The sequence below is a fragment of the Sebastes fasciatus genome, chromosome 20, assembly GCF_043250625.1.
Source record: "Sebastes fasciatus isolate fSebFas1 chromosome 20, fSebFas1.pri, whole genome shotgun sequence".
Classification (NCBI taxonomy): domain Eukaryota; kingdom Metazoa; phylum Chordata; class Actinopteri; order Perciformes; family Sebastidae; genus Sebastes; species Sebastes fasciatus.
In genome coordinates, this window is record NC_133814.1 from 21416273 (window position 1) to 21435873 (window position 19601).

Consider the following 19601-nt stretch of genomic DNA (forward strand, 5'->3'; position numbering starts at 1 on the left):
TGTAAAGGCACCATTCATAAAACAAATGATGCATGTCATGTATATTATACTGAATACCACACTTGTACAGTGCAAGATGATTGCAAAATGAGATTACCTTAAATGTAATTAGCAAATAAACATCAAGGAATGAGTTTTTCTTTATGATGTCTACAATCAGAGCAGCATAGTAATCGTCCCCCTGCGTCCGTAAAATGTTATTGTTCGAGGAAATGAAACACTGCGCCTAAACAGACAATCATACTGTTTCATTATGTTTGTTTGAATAAAGCCAGGCTGCAAAGTGAAAGCAGCGGAGAGGGTATTAATCAGAGGGTTTCCATCTCGTTGGCCGTGGCAGCCAGGGCCGACGAGATGATCGTACACATAAATAACAGACCAAACGGCGGGGCTATAGTCAGAGGACGTACAAGGGCAGGAGGCAAATGGCCAGACGTTGAATCAGACGCCGATTTTGAATTAATTGAATACCGTCTTCAACTCAGATTTATTGGTCAGTGACAGAGATTTTCTGGTGTAAAAGTAAAAGTGGAATATCACTGAAACAAAAATCCAATATAATAATAATAATAATAATAATAATAATAATAATAATAATAATAATAATAATAATAATAATAATAATAATACACTTTACATAAAATGCAGCTCAAAGTGTCTTACAAGACAAATTAAATAAATAAATAAATAGAAACAATTTAAGGTGTTAAAATAATTGGTGAAATTACCATGGAAATTACCCATTTATATCATATTCCCTTAGTGATTTATAGTTATTTTTACTGTGTTATTTATTTAATATGACTCTAAATTAAACATACTTATTAGTTATTCATTCATCTTTAAGCAGCTTTAAGCAGTAGAAGTAAATTTATATAATAAAAAAATAAATAAAGTAATTTTTGTAACAATTTATTGTAAATATTTTTTTATAATTAATACATATATTATTATTTTGATGGTTATTTTTATAATACTTTTCAGCCTGCCTGCAGCACACAGACGACGCAGACTAGTGACGTCATGTGACCCGGAAGTTGTTTCTCTTTACCTAACGGACGAGGTCGTAATGGCAGCTCGCTGCATGTGAAGGGTCGAGACGAGGAGCCGGCTTTATGAGTCGAGAACATGTATAAAACACCATGTAGCAGACTGTCAGGTAACTCACACGGAGATGTGGAGTTTCGTTTAACATTCCGCTGCATTTTAAAGTCATTTGTTAAATTGTATCCTGCTGAAAACAGCTTTTAAAGCATGTAGCTTAGCATGTAGCTCAGCATGTAGCTTAGCATGTATCTATGTATAGCAGCTGGATGTTTGGCAGCAGGCTAACAGTGACCTTAGAGAGAAGTCAACCTCATCTGTAGAGAACAAAATCAGCTATTGACTGAGTGTTTTTATATTAACAACATTTTAGTTATTTTAATGTATATGTGTGTTATCAAACAAGGTGAAAAAACTAGCATACAAAGCCTTTCATAACTGTGTTAAGAACACTATAAGACATCTGTGTTGGGTAACATAACCTCATGTTGTTAACGTTATATCACACAATCTTAGTGAGGAAATGGGAAGAGTAGATGTAGAGATGTAAATGACAGGCACAAAGAGGGTCTAAGGCACAGCAGGCTTTGTTGTTATTATGATTTTCCAAGGAGTTATATTCACTTTCAGTGTTTTCTCATGCTTCAATTGTATACATGTTTATAGTTTGTGCTAATTTATTTGTCTTTGTGTTTCCATGTTCCATGCAAGATGATGAGCAAGATTGAATCTATGTTTTTGTCTTGTTTTTCTTTGTTCATGTGTATTTATTTATAGCTAGACATAACCCCTTGTTGTTAACGTTATATCACAACATCTTAGTGAGGAAATGAGAAGTGTAGAGATGTGTTATCATTACTGATCATACATGACAGGCACAAAGAGGGTCTAAGGCACAGCACTCTTTGTTGTTGTTATGATTTTCTAAGGAGTTATATTAACTTTCAGTGTTTTGTCATGCTTCAGTTTTATGCATAACACATTGTTTGTGTTGCATACTGATTATAAATTGTGCTATTTTATTTGTCTTTGTATGTCCATGTTCCATGCAAGATTGAATCTATGTTTTTGTCTTGTTTTTCAATGTTCATGTGCATTTGTTGTTTTATAGCAGACACAATTAAACCAAACCAAAACACATGCAAAATCTCACATATCTCTGAAGCTATAACTTTGTTAAATAAGGCAGATGGATGAAGCAAATAAAGACATGTTAATTATTACATGTACAAACTTACCTGCTTATTTATGTACCACATACAGATTAGAACTATTTAGATTTGCACAGCATATATTTTACTTTCAATTTTCGCAGCAGAGATATGTCTTTAATTCTATATTACTATATATTTTTTATTTATTTTATCTAGTTTAAAGTAGTAGTTGGTATGTATATAGAGATTTATAAATAGTGTGTTCTATCTATCTATCTATCTATCTATCTATCTATCTATATATATATATGCATACATATACATACATATACGCAAGCAGGAAAGATTTCATCGTAATACAAAGCATAGGCTGTGGTCGAATAGTAAAACAAATTCTGTCTTATGTCTTTTCCTAACCGTTGCAATGTCTAAACATTGTATTTTACATTTCTTATAGGGCTGATTGGTGTAAGCGTGAAACAGAAATTAGTTAAAAATGTTCATCAATGTAACCAGACTGCTCGCAGCCTTATTCAGCTGCACAGAAGAGATCCATCAAACTGGCTGACGTACCAGCACCTCAACTTCCTGAAACGCCAGGTATCTCTCTTAATTTCAGCTTCCTTTGTAGTTTCAAAAATGTACACATGTCTGCATTCAGTTTTATTGTCATATCAGGAAATTATCCCATAACTCACCTTCTGCACCTGGTTCCCTTTCAGTATGTAACAAAGAACAAGAGTGAGCTTCACCAACGTGCCATCCCGAAACAGGCTCCCGCCTTGACCATTGTGGATGAGCGAGACGACAGCGTTGAAAGACAGGTGCAAAGAATATCAACTATTAATCCTGTGGTCACAGATACTGTTTCACAGCCAGAGGATGATATCACCAGTAAAGCACAGCCTGGAATATCCACCTTGGAGCCCAACACAGAAGATGCGGAAGTACAAAAAGAGTCTTTGTCCAGTTTGGTTGGTACTTCAGATGAGACTCCGCACATCCAGGTGGAGACGGAGCGGGCAAAGGAGGAACGTCTAGACAGACAGTGGAAGGAGCTGAAGGTCGATGTGGCTGATTTGCCAGATGTCTATGCCAAGCTTGCCAAAATCAAACTCACAGGTAGAGTACACAGCACATCTTTCTTTGGTCATACAATATGAACTATTTACATCTGGAGGTTGACACATTCAAGGAATTACCCAAAACACATGCAGAATCTCATATATCTCTGAATATTATGCCAGAAATTGGTAAATAAGCCGGATGAATGAAGCAAATACAGAGATGTTCATTACTACATGTACGAACATAATTGCTTATTTGCCATGTACAGATTAGAACAAGCATGAATATTTCATAGCAATGCAAAGCATAGGCTGCGGTCAAATAGTCAAAAAATGCATCCTGTCTTCCTTTCCTTGACCGCGTTGGAAAAGGTCATGTGGTCAAGGAAAGATATGAAGGAGAATTCATAAGGGCTTAGGAAATGACAACCGCGGTGCTGCCGCAAGGAATTGTGGGATGGCATTATCTCCTTTCCTTTCATAAAGGATGGTCCAGAGTATCTTATGCTAAAGAAGCTAAAAAAGGAAGCATTGAAGCACCTTTCCTTAGCATCTAGAGGATTCGACCAGCTCATTTCACTCAGTTAGGAACCTTCCTAAGAAAAAAAGACAGCCAATGTATCTGAGAAAAAAGTAACACTTTCCATCGCGGCCATGTCTATAATGCATTATAAACATACTTATAATGCGTTATAATCTGATCATAGAACTGTATAATTATATTGATAAGCATTATGATACTTGACCTTAGAAGTCATGAAAAGACTTACGTAATAACTGATTTTAAATAGTTTTCCAACAAGTAAAAAGAGTTCATTTTGCACACAAACAGCTCTCCTCGTTTTTACATTGAATCAGACTTCTACAGCCATAAAGCATGCACATTGTTCTTTGCCTGTTACTTTAAGAAGGACACTTTTAAACTCATGTTTTAATTTATTCTATTATTCTTGCTTGGTGTTTTCAGCACTGGTGGTTACAAGTGCAGCAGCCGGCTTTGCAATGGCTCCAGTGCCCTTTGACCCCCTCATCTTCTTCGTGTCTCTTCTGGGAACAGGCCTTGCCTCTTGCACTGCCAATTCAATCAACCAGGTCAGTCATCCTCAGAAAAAGAGGTAAAACAAGGTCATGCATGTCTATTTCTGTGTATGAGTGTGTGTTTTGTTTTGGCTCTTTGCACACCACACCTCTAATCACAACACAAGCCCTCTGAATGTAAAACTCGTTAATGTGTGATTAATCTCATTCACCTTTCACTGTTTGACCGTGGAGTTTAATCAACACCTCTTCAACACATTGACTACATTTACATGCACAAAATATTCAGTTCTTTGCCCTTATTATGAAAAAGACAATATTCCTACTAAGCTGTTTACATGGCTAATGAAAATGAATATTCCACTAATATTCCGGTTAACATGCAGCCGTGCATACTCCGAATAACGTAACTGGTGGCAGATTTTTCACCATGCGAATGCAGCCTCCTTCTTTCATTCCTTCGATCACCTTCTTGAAAATACTGCGATATTTGCACGTATCCAAAAAAACTGTTGATATCCAAGTCTTTCATAATGTTTAAAAGTAGGTGTGTTTCTCCTTCTCCTTGCTTTTCTTTTGGGCATGCATCTCTGCAAACTGTCGGCTAGTTGGTTTGCGTACAACGCACAGAGCTGGACGCAAACAGGCAAGTGGCCGTGTTTCGCAAACTGACGTAAAAACCCCAGATTGAGACGCATATTCTGAATGAGTTGTATACATGTCCAAAGAATGCTCCTTAAACCCAAATAATATCAGTATATCCCACATGTTTTAATCAGAAAATGCTCCATCAAGAACAAGGTCCAATTCAGAATAGCCAAACAGAATATGTTGTTTACCTGACCCGTATCAAATTCTGAATATTGTCATATTTGCAATAATAGTGGAATAATAGTGTGCATGTAAACATAGTCATTGTTATGAATAAGCTTCCCAAAAATGAGAGTTACTGCAGGATTATACAGGTGCATCTAATAAACTGGTAACTGTGTAAAATGAATTATTGACTACAGCTAATTTACTACAAAGATCCTATGAAGCAGAAAAATATTAAACACATGGCTTGCGTAATTGTTTCAAGAATTGCAGTAAATAATACAGATGTTTCGGGTCTTTAATCTGTTTATTTTTTAAGTACCAATTTCCTTTTGGACAGAAAGTTGTTCTCAGAGCTGGCAAGATATCTGTTGGTCTTATAATGCGGCGTACGTTTTTTGTTGACATGTTATACAAACATGAATTTGCTTGTTGACAGACAACCACTTCCACAGTTTTCCTGTTAGTGATGTCTGTGTTCTAGAAAATGCTGAATGAGCCAGCACATCCCCTTTTTGAGCCGCTCTCGCATTCCTCTTTTGCTACGCTTCTCAAAAATGCATTGAGCTGACTGTAATGCTGTTATTATTTCCCTGCTGAAAGCTTTTTTTCGAGGCTATAAACGAAGGTGAACTAGTGCGCGAGGACACTTAGGATGCCTAGAATAAGTTGGGCCTCTCTCTGCTGTCTAGTGTTGACGTTGTACATAGGAATTTGCTCCGTGACTCAAGAATATTAGTATAATGGGTGACCTCTCCCTCAGCCTTAGACTGAACTCTGCTTAGTAGTGTCTTTGGCCTGTAATTTAGCCAAGCCTTGATTATACTGCAGGTTCCTGCCCTTAGGGCCAACCACCCCCCCCCGCCCTCCTCCTACCCTCAACAACTACGTTCCAACTGCTGTCGTCATCGTTTTACAACAATAATGAAGTCCACCAAGTCAACAAAACATAGTACAGCTAGGAAGTTTAATCTATAACAATACATCATCATTTATTAGTTCATTATGTTTTGTAATAATAACCTGAATCTGCAAAGTAACTAATGTTATTCAATTTATTAAACTTAGTTGTTTAAGAGAGGGAAAAAGACGGTGTCTGATTGGTATCTGCAGATACTCCAGGTAGCGGTATCGGACATTAAATCGTGGTATCGAGCCATCCCTAGTTTGTACTGTCATGAGGGCTGGGCAATATGGCTCATAAATATCTCAATATTTTTAGGGTATATCACGATATATGATATATATCTCCATATTTTCATGTTTTCTCTAAAATAACATAACCGTTTGATTTAACCCTTTGATGTGTATGATCATACCAGTGTGATCAAACTAATCTGAACACTCTGAGGTGGTGTACTGTCATATTGAAGTCCGATTGGTCGTTGGAAATGTATTCTTTTGAAGTTTGACTAATTATTTACAAAATTTAAGTTACATTTTTCTTCTACAGTTTGCTGGTGGTAGTTTTTAAAATGATTATTCATTTTATTTGTTATTTGATATTCATTCATTTTGTTTTATTTCTTTATTTATTATTGACAGACTGACTGACTTCTTGAATTTATGTGAAATTCATATTCACTGGAAGATCACTTTTATTTTGAAGTCAGTTCTTACATGCTCTTACCGTAATGCCTAGTACATACACTTACCGCAGAACAACGTGGGGGTTAGTTTGACTGTCTCTTTCGAAGTGGAGGCTGGCGTCTTCCGTCACCTTTTCCGACCTCAAGACGTATAAACTTTGGCGCTTCACTTCTTCCGCTCTCTCCAGCCTCTTCCCCTGTTCCCTGCTTCCCTCCAGATACAAATACACGCCCCATACACGCACATCCATGCTCATTAGCTGCACACACTCACCCAGGAGAGTACAGTCTGAGTTACATCTATGGATTCGAATGTGTAAATGTTTACACAGTTTAGTTTTTGTGGTCCGGTCTGAATAGTGTCAATCAGTCCATCGCTCTGGTTAAAACTGTATTGTCTCTTCAGTGGCCTGAAACTCCTCTGTGCTCCTCTACCTCACACTGAGCAGGTGTGTAAATATCCTTCAGGTATTTGAAAAATGTCCCCCCTCTCCTCCTGGTGCTCCCAGACTGCAGCTCCAAGACGTTCAGCACATTGAGTGATGTAAGAGGCGGCTGCCACTGTCCGTACTCTGGGTGTCCCTTTATCTGCGGGCCCACCCTCACATCAGTCCTGTCAGTCTTCATTTTCTCCATTAACTCAGCCTGAGGTTAGGATACGACGTGGCTTCATGTTTCATTGAAACAATGTTATTTGCCTTTCAGTGCCTTTCTCTCTCTCTCAGCCTCCTCCAGTCAGGTCTAGTTTCAAATCTACGGTGAAGGTAAAGCATGGGCAAAGGTGAATTTCAGAGCAGATGTAGCCCCAATTCTAGTCGCAAATGAGATAAGTGTGTGTTAAAACCTGCTGGAAATACTTACAGTCAGGGCGTCTATCAATCTTTTCCAGGCTTTTTGTAACAGACACATTTTATTTTTCAAAAGCAGGTCAATTTTGGCATTTTTTTTAAATTTAAAATTTAAATTACAGCAGAATTTAGAAAAATATGACAGAATTAAGCCGGTAAAAGGTGTTTCAAACTTATTGCCGTGTCACTTTTCAAGTTCTATTAAAAAATAACTTGGTTTGACCGCACGTTACCGCAATACAATAACGTTTCCTGTCCATGACAGAGTTAGCATGCAGCTTTAGCCGTGATGTCTAGCTTTGCTTTTCCTGGCAATGTGTGAAACCCAAAGTGTTTCCATACTTCACTGTATGTGTAGTGTTTACCACTTTGGATTTAAAGTATGAGGGTTAAAGTTGTATCCATGCGGAACCTCCACTGTTTTGTACTTCCGCGTTTTGGCTCGCTGTGGTTTGTTTTGGTTGACGGATACGGAACGGATATGACGCCACGTTACTCAGACTACAACAATAAGAAGCGGTAACTTCCTTCTCCCTCCACATAGACTCAACTGAAGCAAATATATTGATTCTGGCATTAAAAAATGTACTTCAAAATAATAATAAAAAAACTGCGATACATAGGTGAGTCGATTTTTTTTCCCTCCCCTAATGTAGACTAGTGATAAAACTTTATTGTGAAGTCATGACCCTCTGATAGTGACGATATGACAAGATTGTGGATATCTAAAAATATTTCTGAGTTCATTTTGCATTACACATGTGGGTAAAACGTGCTCTATGATAGAATGTATGGTATTTTGGGAATGCTTCACATGGTTTCTGTAGATAAATATACAGCGAGTTGTAAAGAGATCCTGGTGGAATATTACTTCAACATTTCTCTCTGTTTGCACAAATGGACTTGTGTGTGTGTTAGCCTGAAATTCATCAGTGCTTACTCTGTTTGAGGCCAAGAGCTCCTTTTTTGTGGCTGGTAGCTGGTATGTGAGCCTTCGCCCTAGTCAGATTCACTCTGCTCCCTTATCCCTTGTTCTTCTCTGTGGGGACATTTTGCATGTCATCATAGTCTTAATTGGCAAGAATTGGAGATGGGATTATTGTTTCAGGCAAATTAGCCACCTGCCCTGTAGTGAAGCTGTCTTTGAAGTAGACAAAGTCGTGCAAAGGCACATTTTAATTTAAAATGTGGTTAAAAGGATAAACATCATTGGGGAAGAAAACATACTTGTAGCTGGTAGTGTCTTGTCTCCCTCTGCTTGTCTGGTATGAAAAGTATGTGCCTCTCTGCATACGATGTAACAGTAGTTGTTGGTGTTGCTTTGTTTGGAGAATTGTCATTTTCCTCAGTGTAATTATACACACAGAGGCACAGGGGATGTCGTGCGTGACAGATAATTGCCACTGTGGCGATAACTAACAACACACCGTGTCGGCTCTTTGTGTCAAAGACACACCCTCACCTGTGTGTAATCGATCCTCAACACTTTGGTCATGCATTTGTTTTTCATAATCCTAGAAAGAAAAAGTCAAACACAAAACATCCTACCTTCAGATCTGATGCCAAATTTTTTTTATTCGTACTCCCTTTCATCTTGAAACTATAGTGCTTCACAATCATTGTGTTTAGTTGTGATCAAAGCGAGACGTCTTTTTATATGAAAAGTCAAACAAAAGCTTGACAAACAAATCGCAGCAGAGAAAGTTCACCTCCTATGGATTCCGCTGCTCGGTCCTAATCCCTTAATGCTCGGCATCTAAAGAGGTAGAGGAGTGTGCAAGTATGTGACCACACAACTGCTGAATTACCTTGAGGAAAGGAGGAAAATGCCTAAAGAGGGGAGAAAAATGCTTCGGCTCTTGGAAGTGGCAGTCGGACCTTCAGTGGAGCTGTCAAAAACCAAGGCTGCTCTTTGTCCCATTGGGAAGTGCCCGTAGGGCAAACAGAAATGTTGTGGTTTCCCTTTAAAATGTTACTCTATTTAGGAAACTGACGGAAGGGTGTAAGCACTGGGAGTCACGTAACAATGGCATTTTACCATCTAGGGTTTCTCACCACAGTCAGAGGACTTGATGCTGTCATGTCTGTCTCACAATCAGAGAAGACAGTCAGCTCCAACAGCAAAGGGATGTAATTATTTGAGCTTCCAGTTCAAGTAGCTCTCGTGGGTTGGCAATTATGAACTTTTCTTAGCATGTTTTGTTTTGCTTACACCTATTTCTTGTTGCTTGGTAACTTTGTGCAAATATGATAAAAAGTTATTTTTATAAAACGGTCACTGTATCCTGACAGTAGTGCATGAGACGGGTAATCTGAAAAAAATCATGTTCCTCTGTGTCCTCCTAGTGCTCCTAATGGCATCTGCAGTTTTCACCGCAGCCGAACAAAAACAACCAATCAGAGCCGAGCAGTCTCTAAAGCAGCTGTCAATCACTGCTCGCGAAACTCGTGAACTCCGATCAAACGGTCAAACTAGGCAGCGCTGATCAAATATGAATCAATATTCTGTTACTGTAATGCCTATTTCTCGCCTCAAATGTCATATTTGCGCAAAGTTACCTACTTCAGCTTTAAAGCCTGTGTGCAGCTGAAAAGAGTAATACTCTGTAGAGAACCTGCTCTGAGAGAAAAAGCTCAGCCGTCTCAAAGTTTCACTACAGAGTTCCTTCTGTTCCTGCTGGATAAAGTCCCGGCTAACATTGGTGGAAAAAGTGCTGGATGGTCTGGTTGTCAGGACCCGTGGGCCCCACACCAGGCTCAGCCTCCGCAGGTGTTCCAGCCGTCATCACCTTCCAGTCTGGCCACTACTTCAGCTAATTGGATAATTGGGTCAGATGAGAGTTCCAGGCTGGAGCCTAAAAGACCCCGGGGAAGTCTGAGGTCCCCAGCAGTGTAAACAAGACCCGATATGGCCTTTTACTGTCAAATAAGTACCGCTCGGCTGTTTTGACAGCGGCTATAGTGTAAGTCACACCATGTCAGCTCGCGTGTTTGTTTTGATGAAAATTCAAGCTGGCTTGTTTTGTGGCTGCCGAGTGTCATTCCTGCTTTCGTGACCATGACAGTGAGTTTCCTTTTGTGTCTGCGTCTCTCCTGCGGTGAGCTGTCTGAGGCTGGCACGCATACGCGAGCCCCCACAAGCCCCCAGCCCATCCACTCTTACCACTTGAAGCTACGCCCTTCTCTCTTGTCCTGTGCAGGCATGCATTATTTACCCTCCTGCGTGCCTCCTTCTGTGCGCATCTTGGTCAGCCCCTTAGAGTGTTTGGGTACATGACTGAACATGGGGGTAGGTTAGGCACACAATTATCAGTACATTAAGAAAATGTGTTTGATTTACTTTTTAAAATCTTTTTAAGGGATGCAATTCTTGAATTTAGTAGGATAAAACAAGACACAAATAGTCAGTGGTCATGTCTATAATGTTAAATCCAGTGGTACATGTCCACCAGGTCCGGCGAGGACGCTAGGGGACACGCTGCTCCACTCAACTGGCCGTACTCTATCGTTGAATGCACCTGACTGGTCCCTGGTTTTCTGCTCGCCGTTTCAGACTGGAAACAACATGGTGGCCTGCTCGGAAACTTTCTGTTATTCCGTCTAATTGAGAAACAGGTGATGCCACCGCCGGATCTCGTTTCATTTTAGAACTATATCGCCTTGTTTGACAGCTCGGTCCAAGTTTCGTGAGCCGGACGTGCTGCGCTGGACGGGCTCATTTGCATAAAGGACTGTTCCCGCCTTTTCAATTTGAAAGAGCGACGGCCAATGAGGGAACTCCAACACTCGGCCGACCTATCGCGTAACTTCATCACTAAGTGACAGACTTTTGTGTTTGTAGGGCTGGTCCTCTGCGGTCCAGCCAAAAACACAGTTTTCTTAGGATTTTACCGACATCAAATTATTTCATAACCTTTGGTTCTGTGAATATAAACCGTGACGGGACCATGACGGCCGAGTAACCACTTTTTGAATTACACCAAAGCCGTATAAAAAAGGCTCTATAATGAGCACATTTTTTGACAGTGATTTAGATGATTACTGAAGCTACACGTAGAAGCTTTTAATCAGCAAAGTAATGGAAATTAATTAAAATTGATAGCACTTAGATAGATATCATTTTGATCTTAATGCACAATGCAGTACCATCATATAAAGCCACTATATCTAGTGGAAGCTTTCAACTTTAAAAGCATTGTCAAGCTCCTCAGAATCTAATGATACCACAGTATACTATTTCAAGCTCATGCTATTACACTGCAGGCTTGTTGTCTTTATATCTACCATTTTTATTGTTCTTTTATCATGTTAATCATATTATCTAGTGTAATCTATGAATCTGTAAGGGTACTGATGCAAATTTTCAAGCTGGTGTTGATGAAAGTCCTTAAATCACACTTGGTTAAATTGAGTAACATTAGCACAGTAAAATTGTGTAATATTTATTGGTGTTGTCACAATACTGGGATTTCTAACTTTGATACAATACCTTGAAAAATAGGTATTTTTCGATACCACAGGTCAAAAATGACCAAACATTGAGCAGCGCGAGCTCGCATGCATATCAGATGAACGATGTCCCTTTGCCGGGGTTCCTCGCTCGCTCAACCTGTACCGTCATGGTTGGTAGACGGGCGCTGGTCTGCATGGGCTGCCAGATCGACAGTGTCCATATGCCAGTGTTATAGACAATAATTTAATAAAATGTTTTTTGATGTACTCCAAGACGGTTGGCTGTGACCACAGTGATGCATACCTTCTTGACTACACCGATATGTTTTATGGCAGCTTTAGACAGACTCCAGATGTAGATAATGGTCCATCAGCAGCGTGGTAGGTGGTAGTAGTCTACCTCAGCCTGGGTTGGCGGCAGAATTGCTGTGCCCCCAACAGTCAAGGCTGCCACAACAATTTTCCAGGATGGGGCTCCTTTCATTGTAGTTTGAGGCACCTCGCATAACACAGTACCTCTTGAGAGGATCATTAGTTGTAACAAGACCTCATAGCTGCTAAAACCCCACCATCCATTGCGCTCTTCAAAGAAAATGAAACCCTTCTACCGCTGGATTTGTGTCGGTTCCCTGCTGAGAAGTAGCGACAGCAGATACGGTTTCAAACGGGTGCTATAGAATACCTCTAGCATGATGATGTTGCCATCCTTTTTGTGCAATTTATTTTCATTCGGCTTGAGAATTACCCCCCACCATTCTCATGCCAGAGTCCAGTTGATGAATTGCAGTGGATACCTTCAAAACAAGCCCTACGTTGAGGGGGTACTGTATTTGTTTTTCTCACATTGAAAGCTTCAAAGGTATCTTGAGACAGATTGAGTTGTAAAAGTATCAGTGCTTGTCATATTAGTTCCACTGGCTATGTACTGTTCAAAAGAGTTTTATCTGTCAAAGGATTATGTTTTGTACATTTTTGTGGGGTGCTTTTCAGAGTTAACGGTCAAACACATCAGAGGCTTAGCCAAATGGGCGATTTAACATAAAACGAGATCCCTTCCTTCGTGCAGATGCTGCTCTTAAGATCCTGTTTTCCAACAGCTTAGTTAAAACAAAAGAGCAAGCTGATCTTTGACATTGATAGTTTTGAGTTTTTTTGTTTTCATGGTCTCCATCAAGCTGTTAGTTCAGCCTGGGAGAAGGAATGGAAATTCCTTTTTAATTGCCAACAAGATGGCACGAAAAGGACAGTGTGTGTCTCTCTTTCGGTGCTGGATTAAAATGAATATTTAACTAGACAGCCCCGTTTAATAGTTAATTTCTTTAAAGGCTTTTGTCTTTGTCAACCCCGGGGTGCCAATCCGTTTCAAACTGTACAAATGGATCACTTGCAGCCTCAGATGTGAGACAGATGCTTTCCTCTGATAGAGTCATGAAGGGTAAATCCACCTATTATATACCCCCAAGCTCATGCCTGAGGGAGCAAACACTGTTGCCAGGCAGAGGGTTAGTTAGGCATAGATACAAAGATACGCTGGTTTCCAATTGTGCCTTTTAGTTATTGTGTTTTTCTAATGTACGTTTCTTTTAAAAAGGATTTGGCATCAGTGTTACTGTTGAACGGCACCTGTATTCATTATCTTATATCACTTTAATGTGTTGAGTTTGGCCACGTCGGTGCTTTACACGAGCATAGTGTGTATTCAAAACCAGTGCCAAAGTCGCACTGATAAAGTCCTGGTTCTGATATTAATGTTGAATCCAGTTGAAGATTTTCTAAAACCAGCTGTCTGTGATGTAGCTGTTGACATTGTCCGTATGCATTTCAATCATAGTGGAGGAATTAAAACATTTAAAGGTGCAGGATAAACTTACTGGAGTAGATGGACATGGAGCAAGAGGCGATTAATTTATAACAGAGCGTTGGCAGGCAACAACAGCAATCTAATGAAGTAGTTGTAGAGTGTTGATTTTCACGTGGCGCAGCTCTCCTACTGATGTGAAGCCTTAAAATACCAGCTCATCTCATGCAGCTAATAAAACCCGCCTTATCAAACTTAATGAGTGAATTTAGGGAGATATTGGAAACCGCTAAAGCAAGGTATTTCTCGCAGGGTCAGAGTGAAATATACAGTAGAAAAATAGGAAGAAGTATTTCAAGTACAGTTATTTAAAAGACATAAGAAAATAAATAATATATATATATATATATACCATAATAATTGACAAAAGTATTGAAATTGTCATAAATTAAAAAAAAATATGTTGCTAAATTAACACACAAAACTTATTGTTCCAAAATATTTCTAAATGTAGAAACATGAACAAAATATTTCCCAACACTCCATAAGTTATTTGAACTATGCACATTTTTAGTTTTTAAGATATGCAAATTTTTTATGAGCAGATCGAGTGCAAAGGCCTTTTGATAGATTTGACACGTAATGTAACTTAATGGCATATTAATGACATCGTACCAACGACACGAATGACCGAAGCCTTAGAATTCTCCTGCAAAAAGAATGAATACTCTCGTTATTATGGTTTTTATTTTAGGTTGATTTAAACAGGATTAAGCAAACAACATCTGTTTTTAAAGGGTTAACTTTAGCTAGCATAAAGGATAAAAGTAGTTGGCATTATTGCAAAACAAATCAATTGGTACAGTCTTAATTTTCTGTGTCTTAGAGGGATCTTACGAGAACAAGGCATACAACATATTGCTTCAATATACAAATTAAAATACATGACTTTTGTTCTACATACTCTCTTTGATCCCAGTATGCTCCAGCCTTTACAAACAAATACAGGGTGCGTACTTCAAAAGAAGAGGAAAACATGGCTTGTCATTGGAGTTGTCCACAACATGTCGTCATCTTTTTTTTTTGAAGATCACACTTACTACTCACACGCAAAGTGTCTCTCTGAGCTTTCAATGCCACGGCTTGTTTGGGCAAACACACCTCGACGCCATAGAGTTGCCGTGACCCGAGGGGATGAACATGACTGACTGACTGACGGGCAGGTGGAGCCGCTCCTCTCCACCTCCCTGATTAGCCTTTAGTTTTCTCACAAAACACCGTGATTATGGGCTTCAGTGACCAACACGGCACGCTGCAGACACCATTTAGACTTGAGTCAGAGGGGTGAGGAACCACCCACCTCAGCACTGTCTGGCACCAATGAACCTTTCTACACCTCACGCTGCATTTGGTACCGTCTGACCTCATGCAAGCTGAGTAAATGTTGTTACACCAACTAGGACACTCCAACTGATGTACTTGTTTTCTCTCTTATGTGTTAGTGCTTGTGGCAGTAGTTTCTACAGGTTAAAAGTAGAGTCAGAATATTTATGGTCAACATGTTAGGACCATATTTCTGAATCAGAATTCTGCTGCATTCACATGGATTCAGGCAGGAATAAAATATATTAAATTAAATTTGATGTCTACTATTTTATGTAATTATTCTAGTAATACATGTAGCTATAAAATGCAGCTTTTTCTTAATATTCTATTGCAAACTTAAACAACTTTCTCAGGTGTGAGGGAGCTACGTAACATCCGGTTGTAAATCCCATCGCAGAGGTCAACAAATAGTTAAAATATTTCATCTTTGGACAGCAATGCCATCTACCGTTAACCATCGCTGGTATTCTCTGCCCGCCTCACCTAATTTTACCGTCCTGCTCTCGTCCACTAACACGATATCCGGTTTGCCGTCTACTGTCTGCCTGATTCCATGTGAATGCAGCAAAAACATTTTTACACATTGGGGGAGAGATGAATAAACGACATGAAAATGCAAAATACTCGCAAATACTATATGTGTAGGGCTTTTATTGTGAAAGGTAAGAAGGGAAGCAGTGGATCTGGGCTGCACTGCCTTCGTCAAGGTTGAAATATACAATTTTGTAACAGTATTGGTGCTGTCAGTGTCTCAATTTCCGTTTCCTTCGACCGTTGTGGACGTGCTTTCCCATTGAAACAGATAGTGGCATGTCAGCACCTCCAGCATGCATTGTGGAGGTATCAGTGAATGGAGACAGTCAGTGCAGAGGCCCCTGTATGTCTAGAGGACAAACCGTTCCTCTGCCACTAGTGCCACACTGAAGAATTTTGCAAACAGTGATAATGGGTTGCTGAAGATGCGCTCGTTTTAGAAGTGGCTCTCTCTGCTTTTCATCAATCCCTTGAACTGCTGAACATTAGCAGACGGGGGCCGGACGGAGGTTTGCATGCCTATTCAGTGGATGTAATATCACTGGATATTGCCAAGCCTTAGCCCAAATGTTTTTAGTTTAGCTGAGCAGCTCCGACGTACCCATTATGACATGAAGAGAGTTAAAGTGTTATGACTGAAAAAACAATGACTGTCTTATGTGATGCTAATGATATTCAGCTGATACTGTGTTTTGATGTGTGGCACTGTATTGCATTAAAATCAGTGACAGAGAGGTGAAAAACAAATGCTCTTTTCTGCTGAGCTGAAATTTAATAGTTATTTAGCTTTCTGTGTTTTTGGCCTGCCTTCTTCTGTTCAGTTGCTGGAGAGATAATTGTACACGTGGATACAATGACGGTTCCTAAACTCGCTGATATGTGAACTTTATTTTGATAACACCACAAGCTTTTGATCTGAGACCCTTTTTCAGATATAAAGGGCAGATAAATAAAAAAAAAATTAAGAGAATAAAAACCATGACAAAGTTTCTCTGGTTTTACGGCGGCTAGAAAATGGTTTGTTTTTTCAAGGCTGAGTTGATTCAGAGAAAAAAAAACGTATTTAGGGCATCCACTTAAGACATCACGTTTTTGTATTTGTGTACAAGTTTACCGTTTCTTCCCTTTTAAACTCAAGTTTACCCTCTCTATCTGAAGGTAACTTAGCCAAAGGCAAGTAGGAACACTCTTTGTAAAGCTGAGATCCGTGGATAATTAACAAAAGCAGCCCTGTTTATGGCGTGCCCGTGAGCCAACACTGAATGCTAATTTGATTCAAACCGAGAAGCTTTTAGGGCAAGGGCATCGCTGCTGGAAAACAAAATGGTTACCGACATGCACCAGGGCTTTTCCCTAAGCCTCGGGTGTGTCTCACATTCTCAAAATATCGGTTTAATAGTCAAGTTTATTTATTTAGCCCAAAATCCCAAATTTGTCTCATAGGGCTTTACAATCTGTACAGTATGTGACTGATTTCTAAATGTCACGTGGAGGGTTAAATACATTTTTCAATTTTCCCACTTGCTGAAAGAGGCATGTGTTATCTTAAAGCTTGCTAGTGGCAGTTATTTAAACCAAAGATACTCTATAACAAAGATCAACCATTTCAAGCTCCGCCAATGGTACGAAATGGTGTGGCGCAGTCATGGCGTGTTCCCCTCTCCCCTCCATCCCCCCTCCTCGTTTGGAAGTGTTGTGTACGTTGTGTGGATGGATGAAAGCAGATTGGGTTATATTTGCATAATGTGTTTATATTTTCTTTTGCTAACATTAGATATTTACACAGCTATATGTATCGTTACGAAAATTCGTTAGCTAGGGTGTTAGTGAACATTAGTTGTCAGATCTCGTGAGAATGTGTTTTTGAGACAGAGAGAGGTCTCGAACAAAGTTAATTTTGTCCGGATTTGTCGGTCTGAAAAATGTCATTTTAGTATCAGAATGTGCAGAAGATATGTGGCTTGTGAAAAATGGGTCCAGTATTTACTTTGGTGACTATAGGGCAAAAGAATCGTTCATAATCTGTGTTCACTTCGTTACACTCAAGACTTGCTGCTAGTCTCCTAAAGAGGCGGGGCAGTGGCAAAAGATACAGGAAACTGACTCTCAGTGCACCGTCTCCCTTCTGATTTAAAGGTACAGTGTGTAGGATTTGGCCACATCTAGTGGTATGGTTGCAGATTGCAATTAACTGAGTACCCCTCCGTTCAATCCTCCCTTTCCAAGACTGTGGTAACATGAGCCGCCGAGTGCAAAACCATGGTAACGACGTTTGCCTCACTCAGAAGCTATCTTTACCATAATAATACTACTTTAGGAGCAACGGAAGTCGGACAGCGGCTGGCGGTACCACAGTTTTACAATCTGCGGCTTACGTTACCGCAGTTTCACAAGGGTGTCGGAAAACTACGGTGGCCTACAGGTAAAGTTAAAACGTGAAAAGCTCTCTCTAGGAGCAACGTGGCGGACTCCGTGAAGAGGACCCGCTCCCTATGTAGATATGAAGGGCTCATTTTAAGCTAACTTAAACACAACGATTCTTACTTTCAGGTGATAATACACTGATGAAAAATATTCCATTACTGCTAGTAGATCCCCCTAAATCCTACACACTGGCCCTTTAAGTAAAGGTCCTCACTAAATTTGAATGCATTACATTTCACCTCATCTATTGAAGAAAAACTCCTCAGAACTCCTTTTGCTTCACTATTGTAAAGTGCTCTCTATCGCCTGAGCATTATGAAGACATCACATTATTACGAGGTGCCTTAGATTTAGACTCGCTGTCAATTCTCTCCCCGCTGTAGTTTGAGAAATTGTTTCCGTGCTTTCAGCTTCTGCTCTTAATACTTGAAATTTAAAAATGCCTGGTCTCCAATGACTATTATTCAGACTGAATTTCCTGAATCTCAAGTGCCACCCAAGTCTTCCGTCCTTCATTATGTAGTCACACAGCGTACCCTGAACAGTTGGAAACAGCCACAGGTGATATTTAGCATACAAAAAAGGTTGTGTTTTATATGATTTTTGGTGCTTTTGCTCATAATAGTCACATTTTAAAAGCAGAGATATTCTTCTCAGGACTATTGTTTCCATGCCAAGACTGTTCATTGTTAGGGCCAGAGGACACTCTAAAAATATATAACGTTTTTGAAAGCTTTTCTATTTTACACTCGAGCTGAATCAATGTCTACTGCTGTTGAGATTCAGGTACATGAAACAACTTCTGTTCTCTCTCAAAACGTTCTCATAATACACAAATCTTCTGTTATCTTCCCTTAAATGCATATGCATACAGGATAGAGGTGTGTTTCACTGTGTATGTTATGGGTGCACCTCAGGTGATTAGATAAAGCAAACTGCACACTGTTTCATTAAAACAGTCTCTAATCTCAGCATTGGACGTATCTGAAATGAGGCAGTGAAAAGGCTGCTTCCTCCCTTTTCACTGGACCCTGTTTCCCAACATTAATAGTTTTTTTTGTGTGATAAATCTCAGTCCAGTTTTTAAAATAATCTGTTAATTTATCAGTCAGGTTACACAGATAACAGTTTTCATCACTAGCTACTTGAAATAGTGAGTGATTAGACATTGTGAAGTTGGGGAAGAAAGGTTAAATTGAACTATATTTGGTGCACTCGTGGCTAAAGGTCGACCGTTAGTGGATTTTTAAAGGCCGATATAGTAACGATAGTTTGAAGCAGGAAAAAGCCGACAATTAATTGTACAATACCCCCCACGAAAGAATTTGACATTGTCAGAAATGAACAATCTTCATTACAAACTATATAACTAACTGACCTCTAAGTGATAGTAATAAATACTTAAGTACATATATAAATCTGGAACTGAACATCAAACTAAGGAGAAAAGT

General features: G+C 39.5%; 1 protein-coding gene across 1 annotated transcript in view; it reads left to right on the plus strand.

Moving 5' to 3' along the window:
* The first annotated feature begins 1006 nt into the window (after window positions 1-1006).
* Window positions 1007-19601, plus strand: part of cox10 (cytochrome c oxidase assembly factor heme A:farnesyltransferase COX10) — a 41731-nt gene continuing 23136 nt past the window's right edge. Inside the window, exons 1-4 of the mRNA XM_074619936.1 lie at window positions 1007-1159; window positions 2656-2798; window positions 2921-3320; window positions 4233-4357. Of these exons, the coding sequence (XP_074476037.1) occupies window positions 1129-1159; window positions 2656-2798; window positions 2921-3320; window positions 4233-4357 (699 nt within the window). The 5' untranslated portion in view covers window positions 1007-1128. The remainder of the gene's footprint in view (window positions 1160-2655; window positions 2799-2920; window positions 3321-4232; window positions 4358-19601) is intronic.